The sequence below is a fragment of the Xyrauchen texanus genome, chromosome 23 (assembly GCF_025860055.1).
Source record: "Xyrauchen texanus isolate HMW12.3.18 chromosome 23, RBS_HiC_50CHRs, whole genome shotgun sequence".
Classification (NCBI taxonomy): Eukaryota; Metazoa; Chordata; class Actinopteri; order Cypriniformes; family Catostomidae; genus Xyrauchen; species Xyrauchen texanus.
The window spans coordinates 40,896,861-40,907,184 of NC_068298.1; the positions used below are offsets into that span (position 1 = coordinate 40,896,861).

Sequence of the window (10,324 nt, forward strand, 5' to 3'; positions counted from 1 at the left end):
CTTCTGGATACAAAACCTCTAATTCTGGCTATATTTTTGAGATGATAGTAGGTTTTTCAGTTATTGCTTTGATGTGACTACTGAAACTAAGGTCTGACTCCAAAATGACACCAATATTTCTTACTTGATTTGTTTTTGTCTTTAGGCCTAAAAATCTTCTAAAACTCTTCATTTGTGTTCAGCTGAAGAAAGAAAGTCATATACTTCTGGGATGACATGAGCGTAAGTAAATTCATATTTCATTACATTTTTCTTTTTCTTTTTGAGGTTTAAAATGGATGATTTTACTTTGATATGTGGCAGAGCTCAATTCATGACCACTGGTGTGAAAAGCAATGGTAAAGACAATGACAGATATTTGAGGTTAATCTAGTTAAGCTTATAAACAAGTAAATGTTAACTTAATTACTAAGCTTAATAAGCTTTTATGTCCAATTTCTTGCTTCAATAAGCCATGGAAATACACCATGGTTCATTCTCTGGGATTACATTTAGAGACACATTAAAGGTCATTTGTTAGCTTAACATACAGTAAGCATTAGTGTTACCTAAGAATATGTTAAAATTAACCATTTTAAAATGATCTTTCTGACACAAATGTAATCTTCTTAATACAATAGGATCTGAGAGAAAAAATAAAACTGCCATTGACAACTTTTTTTTTTTTTTCATTTTGATTGAAATGTTGGTTTATTAACAACAACAACAACAAAAAAAAAAACAGTTATATACAGAATATAATGTGTATCTTTGTATGATACCTCATTTACAAGTTAAATAGTAAATGGTCCTGATACAGACTGAAAAAAGCAACTGGCAGACTAAGCCCAGATAGCCCAGAACGCAAAGCTTCAGTTAACATAAACTAAAACCCATTGAAAGAGAGCAGATGAGTGTTAAAGTTATATGCCAATTTCATTTACATCAATGCATAATGTGTATTTGATAGAATGACAAATAATATAATTATATAAAGAGATTTACTTGAAAGATAAATTCATTAAGTCAGGAGATTAGTGCATGACGGGACATTTTTGACCAACACAGAGAAATATGGGATTTGCTAATATGTTTTAAATCATTTGTAAAACTGTATAAGATCACAGAGAAAAAACCTTGTCTTCTGTCCTGAATCGAATTATGCAACAACGGACAAAGAGTTGTACAATAGCGTAATTTGGTTTTCAACACTGACAGCTGTAGTCAAATCAACAGTACAGTTTTTATTTTATTTTTTTACTAAAAAACTCTCTTTACTTTTCTGTTCATTATATTGCAGGATGCTTCTTCATATGGAAAGTGTCTTCATGTTATTGTGAATTGAGGTCCTTCGTTCTCCAAAGTCACAGGGGACATTCTTCATTTTATTCCTGTTGTAGACAACAACAAACATTTTTTAGATGTCATAATTATATTGCTTAAAATTCCCCCCCAAATGAAAATTCTGCAATGAAAGTGGACCAGAGGTAGCCATGTTCCCCATTCACTTTCATTGTACAGTATATGTAAAAGAGCAACTTGGACATTCTGCTTAATATTTCCTTTTGTGTTATATGGAAGAAAGAAAGACATATGGGCTGGAAACAACATGAGGATGAGTAAATGATGACAGAGTTGTCATTTCTGTATTAATAAAGATACCAAAAACTTTACAAAAGTGCAAACTAAACTTTAAACAGATAGCATTTGCACTAGGTATTTGACAAGATATTGCTCTAATTGTTTGTAAATGGACATAATTCTATTTAAACGTGTCTCATAAATGCTGCGGAATTGCAACATTCCCGCACTTTTCCATGTTCACTCAGTGCTTTCATCGTCAGCTGTGCCAAAACATTTTTCCCCTCAGACTCACTGGCTCTGTTTGACAAAGGGATTTCTTTCTCGGATGGCGCCCCTCCCCTAAACCCTTCCCCCGTTTCCCCTTCGTGTTTGTAACAGCTGCTCTTTGGTGCCGTATCCTCTGAGAGAGTGATGATCGGTGTTTTTTTATTTCAAAGTTTTTTTTTTTTTTGAACAGATGGCCAAGGGAGAACTGGGGAGTCAGCCAAGAGCGCGCTGGGGAATGTGCCAATTCCTGTAGCGAGTGAGTTCTCTGGGCTCAGGCTCGCGTGCCTTCCCTCTGCCCTCTGCCCTGAGTGGCGCCAGCAGGACTTCCCAACTAGTGTTGCGAACATCTGGTGTCTGGCTCTGACCAGGGGAGGGGGGCTCTCAACCCATTTCCTCTTCAATGTGTTTTGCTGAAAGAACATATTAGCTCACATAGAGGTGGAAAGTGGCCTTTGCATATAATCTGTTGAGCTATTTGAAGACACTTCTTGCAAATTAAATAAAATATGCAGCAGCAATCAATCATTGATTTGATTTGTAACACCATATCAACACATTTGCTAAATAAATCAATTTTTTAAATATGATAAATATCATCATTTTGATTATGTTAACAAGTGGATTGCTTAAAACGCTTTGAAACGATGAATAAATAGTTCACCCATAATTTATTAATACTCATGTTGTTCCAGAGCCAAATGACTCTCTTCCGTGAACCACAAAAGGAGATGTTTGGAAAAATGTCAACCACCAAGGTGAATTGTTTTCACTACCAGACAGTCACCATTCTTTTTCCCATACAATGAAAGTGAATGGTGACTGAGACTGTCAATTCCTTTAAATCTGCCTAACATCTCTTAAAACAATTGCATGTTTACTTTTAGTGTTTCAAATTTATAAAAAATGTATAATATTCAATAGCTAATTATAAAATAAACTAAGAACAGACATAAAAACCAAAGACATAAAAAACATTTTTTCGTTGTTAATATTCACAATATTAAAGATGGCCACTGCAAGGTCTAATGCTTAGCTCCAATATTTTTACACATACCTGATTGTTTCTGTTCCACCTCTGTGTTTACATTAAAGTTATAGTTCCCCCAGAAATGAAAAATCTCTCATCATTTATTATCCCAGATGTGTGTGACTTTCTTTCATCTGCTGAACTCAAATGAAGATTTTTAGAAGAATATCTCAGCTCTGTAGGTCCATACAATGCAAGTGAATGGGTGCCAACATTTTGAAGCTCCAAAAAGCACTTAAAGTCATCATAAAAGTAATCCATAAAACTCCAGTGGTTAAATCCATTTCTCCAGAAGCGACATGATAGGTGAGAATAAGTTATTTAAGTAAATTTTTACTAGAAATTCTCCTCCATCTCCACTTTCACTTTCACATACTTCTTCTTGTGTTTTTGGTGATTCACATTTTATTTGCAAAAAAAAAGACTTACATTTTGATCTATTTCTCACACACATATATCATATCACTTCTGAAATATGGAATAAAACACTGGATTGGAATGGATAACTTTTATGATACCTTTATGTGCTTTTTAGAGCGTCAAACTTTTGGCACCCATACAATTGCATTGTCTGGACCTACAGAGCTGAGATAGATAGAATAAAAATTATAATTTGTGTCCTGCAGAAGAAAGAACGTTATACACATCTGGGATGGAGTGAAGGTGAATAAATGATGAGAGAATTTACATTTTTGGGTGAACTATTCCTTTAATATCGCATGTGATGGCCATTTTGACTATGACGCACAGTCATGTTACCGTATTTGCACGAGCACTCTTCTTCTGATTACTTCTCAGTACCTGGCCGAGCTATGGCTCTGATGTAACAATCAGCAGAATTTCAGTTTAAAATAAGTAAAAGAGCACACACTTAGATTTAAAAGCAGCCGTGTGTCAGTCAGATGAATTGAGTCAACACTCAGTACTAGCGGTACTGCAGAAACACTGGCATGGTTCAATCTTTTTTTTATTTTGGCATCAACTTGGTACTGAAGTACTGGTACTTTTGGCATCCCTAGTTTGGAACAACATGAGGGTGAATAAATTATGCCAGAATTTTCATTTTTGAGTGAAGCATCTCTTTATTATGAATGATTACCCTGTGCTAAGATATAAGAACCAATAAACCTTTCTTAAGAGAGGATCAGGAATGGCACTATAATCATCACTATGCAGGGAACACACATGTAGGCACATGAGAGCGCTACAGGAAATTGAGACTCAATATACTGTACATAGCTGCCTCTATCATAAACCTCCCTGCAAAAACACATCAATCACTCCATTTATTCAGCCGGGAAACTTTCTCAGAGTAGTGGAGGAATATTGGAAAAGTCCTCCCTCTGACAAAAGTTGTTGAGAATTATATTGAATGGGATCATTATTAAGCAGAGGGAAAATTCCCTCTAATAGGTATGTATACACATAAAGTATGTTGTGCCTTGGCTACTATAGTATCCCATGCAGAAAATAATTAGCAGCAAATATGCCAACCAAAGTAAAATGCATGACAGAATTATGTCTAAGAATACAGAATACTGTTCTGTCTTAACCCTTTGCTACCCGGTCTATAATTATTAACTGTTTGGAGGGCCAATGCCATGGTTCATATAAGAAGAACTTTCAAGAAGCATGGACTTTCTACAGGCTCTGCTCAAAGTAGTCGAACATATAAATACACCATTTTCTACAACTTCAGATGGCACGTTTTCTTCTCCAAAATGATTACAGATAACTTTATTACTAGCAAATCCTCACACTAAATGGCCATTTAACTGTGAGAAGGAAAGTCCTTGTTTCCTGGTTCCATCATATTCTGTTACTACACATCAGTAGTGTGCTTGAAGCCTTGTGCACAGGATCATGAGACCCTGGAAAACATCTTGCTCACAACTATTTACCTTCCTCTTCTTGGCGCGACCCTCAGCCTGTAGAGTTCGAGTGCACTGCTCCACACACTCTCTGAAGCTCATATTGCGGTGGTCTGGGGAATAGTCCAGGTCTGCAAGCTGAGCTAGGGACAGTATGTAGTTGCAAGCAATTCTTAATATAGCCAGCTTGGAAAGCTTCTGCCCATAAGAGTAGCAGGGTACCTAGAAGAGGGATGGGAGCATTATAAAATAAAAATAAAACACACACACACACACACACACACACAGATAGATGTAAAAATTGCTCCTGTGTAATGATTACAAGAACTTTGTGTTATGACAAGACAAAATAATAATATGAGATGGCAAAATCCTACAAGTAGCATTGTACAAAAATTTACAACTTTTACTCCCTTAGAAAAAACTTAAAGGAACAATGAGCAATTTTATTAAGATTTTGCCTTAGTTCAAACCCTAACTCAAACATAAACATAAAGTGTAACCCCAAACCCTCAACCTAACTGTTATTTTAATAGGGTAAAAAACAATGTATAACACGGAACAAAAGAGAAACATCAGGCCTTTGAACAGGAGTTCTTAAGATTTTTCCTTAGTTTAACCACAAACACAAACCCCAAACCTTATTATAAAGTTACCCAAACCATAAAATGAGACAAGATAAATTGAGAGAAGCATTTTACAGGTTTTGAAAGACATTGTATTGCATATCCTATATCAAATGAGCAGTGTTGGAGTAATGTGATTACAAAGTAATTATTTACTGTAATCAAATTGTTTTTTAGTCAAAAGGTAGTGTTAAAATAAACATTTTACATTTTAGCAATCAGATTACAGTTCCTGACTTTCAAGTAAGTTAACTACTTTTCAGTACAGTACTTGACATTTCTTAAAGGAATAGTTCATCCAAATATGAAAATTCTCTCATCATTTACTCGCCTTCATGCCATCCCAGATGTGAATGACTTTCTTTCTTCTGCAGAACCCAAATTAAGATTTTTAGAAGGATATTTCAGCTCTGTAGGTCCAGAAAGTACATAAAGGCATCATTAAAGTAATCCATATGACTCCAGTGTTTTAATACATATTTTCAGAAGTGATATGAAAGGTGTGGGTGAGAAACAGATCAATATTTACATTATTTTTTTGCTTTAAATTCTTCGCCTTGCCCAGTAGAGGGCAGTATGCATGAACAATGTGAATTACCTAAAACACAAGAAGAAGAATGTGAAAGTTACCTGTTTCTCACCCACACCTATCATATCACTTCTGAATATATTGGATTGCACCACTGGAGTCTTATGGATTACTTTTATGGTGACTTTATGTGATTTCTTGAAGCTTCAGAAATTTGGCGCCCATTCACTTGCATTGTATGGACCAAAATAGAAATTCTTCTAAAAACTTCATTTGAGTTCAGCAGATGAAAGAAAGTCATTTTTGGGTGAACTATTCCTAAATTGTATTTTTGTACAATTTAAAACATGAATTATGTCAATATGTCTGTTTGTGTGACAGCTGAAGGGCTAATTAGTCATCATAAGTGAGAAGCATGTGGTGCTGTGTATACACTTGAGTGTGACAATGAACAAAGAGGAAATGTACACATTCATTTGAATCTGTTAAGCAAAAAACGTAACTTTTCTGTGACATGTTATAGAAAGTAACTTAAAATGAATTAGTAATGTAATTGCTTTTTATTGGAGTTATTGTTAAAGTAATATGATTACAATTTTAAGAGAAGTAATTAGTAATTTGTAGTGGATTTGAAATTGAAATACTTTCTGTTGAATTTCTTACAATTACACTGTAAAAAAATCCTGTAAAAAAACAGTAAACTACTGGCAGCTTTGGTTGCCAGCATTATACTGTAAAAATACAGTTTGTTACTATTCTTGAAATTAACAGCAAGTTACTGTTTTTGACATCTACAGTATACAACTGCAATTTAGCTGCATATTGTTGTTAAATTACTTACTGTCTACTGTTGTTGAAATTAACAGCTATGTTCCCAGCATGCACTGTGGCATGAAGAATGTACTAAGATTTTTTACTATTTGCTGGTTTATTTTGACATTGTTTTTGTTGAAATCTAAGTTACTTGTATTTTAATGTTCAGCTTTTACTTTTTATGTAAAAGTATGTTTGTTAATTGTCACCATTGTTGCGTTTTGTATGCCGCGAGTTGATATCTGTGTGTGTCTTGTTAGCAACTTCTGTTTTTCTGTAAGTTCATAAAAAACATAAAACACTCAGTTTGCTGATATAATTTTGCTGAAATATTCTTTACTGTTTTGGCTTTTATATTTTAATGTGTAATGCATAACTATTGACATGTTTAGTGACGTTTATGAGGTAGGATCAGTTATTCAGTCTGACCTATGTTTGTCTTCCAACTAGCACAGTGCATCATCTAGTGTTTTACTTAAACACAAATTGACTGGCCGGAAGATCATAATATAATAATAAAGAAGGCCTGAGGTGCCAGCTCAAGAGAACACTAATCACCATAATGGTGACTTAAAAAAAACCACTCCTATTGAAAACAAAACAACAACACTAATTAAACTAAGACTTCTATTAAGTCTGAATAAAAAATTTTGTACATGTTTTTTTGTTTGTTTTTATTTTTGTAGCCCCAATGCATTTCCAAAGCATGCATACTTATTCAAGCACAAAGGCTTATGGGTATGTCACCATTATAACCCACAATGCAGTGCTATGCTGTTATTTTACTGTGTGCAGGTTGTTGATGGTTTTTTGTTTTATCATAAAAAATACACTTTATAATCTTGGCAAAACTTGGCCAAAAATTACTTCAAAGGTTGATTTTTTTTATTTGACTTCTGATTAGACAGACAAGTGAAGGCTGATATGAGATGATAAAGAACAGAGGAGTTGGTCAGAAGCATCATGATATATATATATATATATATATATACATTATATATATATATTTTTTTTTTTTTTTCAAAATGTCACTATAGCTTGAGATGATATCACGATTTTAAATGTTCATTTTCCCCTAATGCCTTGCATAGAACAGCTATTTACTGTAAAACTACACTTCACAGTAATTTTTTACATTGTAACATTCATATTTCCTTTGCTCAGGGTTTATAAAGACTAATAAGTAATTTAAAAATGCATTATAGTGATATGCAGTTATAACAACATGAATAGAAAGCACAACTTTCATGCAATTCTTGCCCAATAATGAGCCATTTAACCTTGCATTTTATAAATGCTTAATAAATACACATACAGTATTCATACTTAATCAAAAACATAAAATGTCCCCCTAAATTAATGTCAGTGCAGCAAAATGTTAGAGCGAGATTAAATGCAGGGATTATGTAATTTTGCTACAATGCACTTTGTGTTTCTTTCATTACTGTAATGTTTTGACTCACTTGTGTTGTCGCTTTTCTTGGCACAGTAATGTAAAAAAAAATGGTCCTACTCTGAGCGCTGTCCCAATTTAACACAGGGATGCAAACTCATGAGAAGTGAAAAAGGTGAGAATGTCTTTTTTTTTTTAAGTGTTTAAGCTTAAATTAACCCTTTCAAGTGATTTTAATAAGGAACATTTTGAAAATTTAACCAAAACATTTTAGCTTTAGAAAAGGTGACTTTAGCTGATAGGCATCCCTGTTAACACATCCTACCTAAAGTCCTCTGCGAAAACACTTTTCAGGTCTTTGTGCTCATTCACAGCAAATATCATATAATAAATCTCAATGACCACTATATCATTCTAACCTGTATGTGCATACGTTTCTAAAATCCTTAATTTGTGTCCACTTTGTATTAAGGTATACATTTTCATATGTAAATAATGTTGAATGTGTGTTAATAATAATTTATAACATGTGAGGTCAAATGGCTATTTGGCAAGTATTGCATTAAAGTATAAATTTGTATTAATGTTGATATTACTACATATAAATTACTAATGTATTTGTAAACAAGTATCATCAGTGAACTCAACCATTAACAAATGAAACATTAATGTAAAGTGTTACATAAATACCTTATTGATATCATATAACTGTGAATGTAAAAAAAAAAAAAAAAAAAAACACATTTCAAATCCAGAGAAGTTTATTAATAGCTAAATAAATACATTGCGTTCTTTTTTCTATTCATTTATCAGCAAAATGTCATTGCACTGTATATTCTGTCTTGAACTGTGTACATTATGTATTATGCCTGCACAGTGCACGAGCCTTATGGATATATGGCATGAATAGAGTACATTATTCTGCAAAACAAAGGAGTAATGCAGTGAGAAAATACCTGCTTTCTAAGCGCCTCAAAGGCTGCACTGATGGTGTGCACCCGCGTCCTCTCTCGCGCGTTCGCTAGTAGCCTGCGCGTCTGCTGAATGGCTTTGATCTCCGTGACGACGCCAGATGGCTCTCCCGCGCGTTTCCTGTGTGATTCCGCGGACTCGCTCCTGTCGCTGCCTGTAGGCGCCTGTGAGACTGCGTGCTGAGACCACACAAAAACCTGTTGACTGCTCAAACCCGAAACTTCTGTGCTTGTTTTTGCTACTTTGTTATGGACAACCACGTCGGAGCTGGGCCTCTGTTTCGAGTCAGACATGTCTCCAGTAATCCCGGTGTTAATTCTCATATCGAGAGCGCTATTGAAAATATCGTGTCCGATGCTGTCATCCTTCGGTGCGATTATTTCCACATCGTGCGACTCCTTTACACTGTTATTTCCCAGGGTCTTATTGACGAGATGCGAGTTCTTGTACAATTTAAAGTAAGGTAAATTTCCGTCACTGACACATTTAACGGGATCTCTGGCTTTTCGTTTGAATTTCCTGTCTCCAGACACCGAATTTAGGATCTTGCAGTGACTATTGATTAGATGCGGATTCTTCATTTCGGCTGCCCACACAGACTGAGACTGACTAAAAGTCCGATGCAAAAAGGAAAGGAAAAATACCGATGAGAGGTAATTCACAAATAACAAGCGTTAAGTGTTAAAATAAGTGTTCAATGACTGCAGAAATGTCTTCTAGGCGGTACATGTCTGCTTCGCTTGTTTAAAACCCCATCTCAGTGTATTTTTCGAGGTGACGTGCTTCTCCTGTGGTTTCCAACAGTCTTATGAAGTCAGGCAGACATTGCCAGAACCTTTTTTTGTGTGAATGTGCTCGACAGTTCATCTGTGTTTATTTAGCCTCAGTTAACACAGAAGCCCCTTTTGGTGGGTGAGATAGATAAGTCAGCGCCGCCGAGAGACCGCCCAAAATAAAACCTGGAGCTGACACACATTACCAATGAAAGCATTCCCTCGAAAACGTTTAAAATAAGACACATTTACGACATTGTCACACATAATATAATCAGCTTTTGTGTGTGAAAGCAGGTCTAAAATGAATGGTGAGGTTAACATTTGGGGATTTGGATAATATTTAACACGTGAGGTAGCAGTAAATGTGCTTAACTTCTCTGGAAGTTTTGTATGTTGATTGACAAACACCTCATTAAATTAGGATATGGTACAACTGGGCAAAAGGCTCCACTGTGTAAAGGGCTCCTTTTATTTTATTTTATTCCAA

General features: G+C 34.9%; 1 protein-coding gene across 1 annotated transcript; it reads right to left on the minus strand.

Moving 5' to 3' along the window:
• Positions 1 to 693: 693 nt before the first annotated feature.
• LOC127617039 (transcription factor atoh8-like) lies at positions 694 to 10,035 on the minus strand. Its single transcript, XM_052088906.1, has 3 exons — positions 9,046 to 10,035; positions 4,759 to 4,950; positions 694 to 1,370 (listed from the first exon to the last, which is right to left on the minus strand). Exons 1-3 carry the CDS (start codon positions 9,640 to 9,642, stop codon positions 1,365 to 1,367), a joined length of 795 nt encoding a protein of 264 aa, XP_051944866.1. The 5' UTR covers positions 9,643 to 10,035; the 3' UTR covers positions 694 to 1,364.
• Between the last annotated feature and the right edge of the window lie 289 nt (positions 10,036 to 10,324).

Coding starts and splice junctions, on each gene's coding strand:
- LOC127617039 (XM_052088906.1), bottom strand. CDS start 9,642: ATGAAGAATCCGCATCTAATCAATAGTCACTGCAAGATCCTAAATTCG. Junction 4,951..9,045: donor TTGAGGCGCTTAGAAAGCAG/GTATTTTCTCAC, acceptor TCCCTCTTCTAG/GTACCCTGCTACTCTTATGG.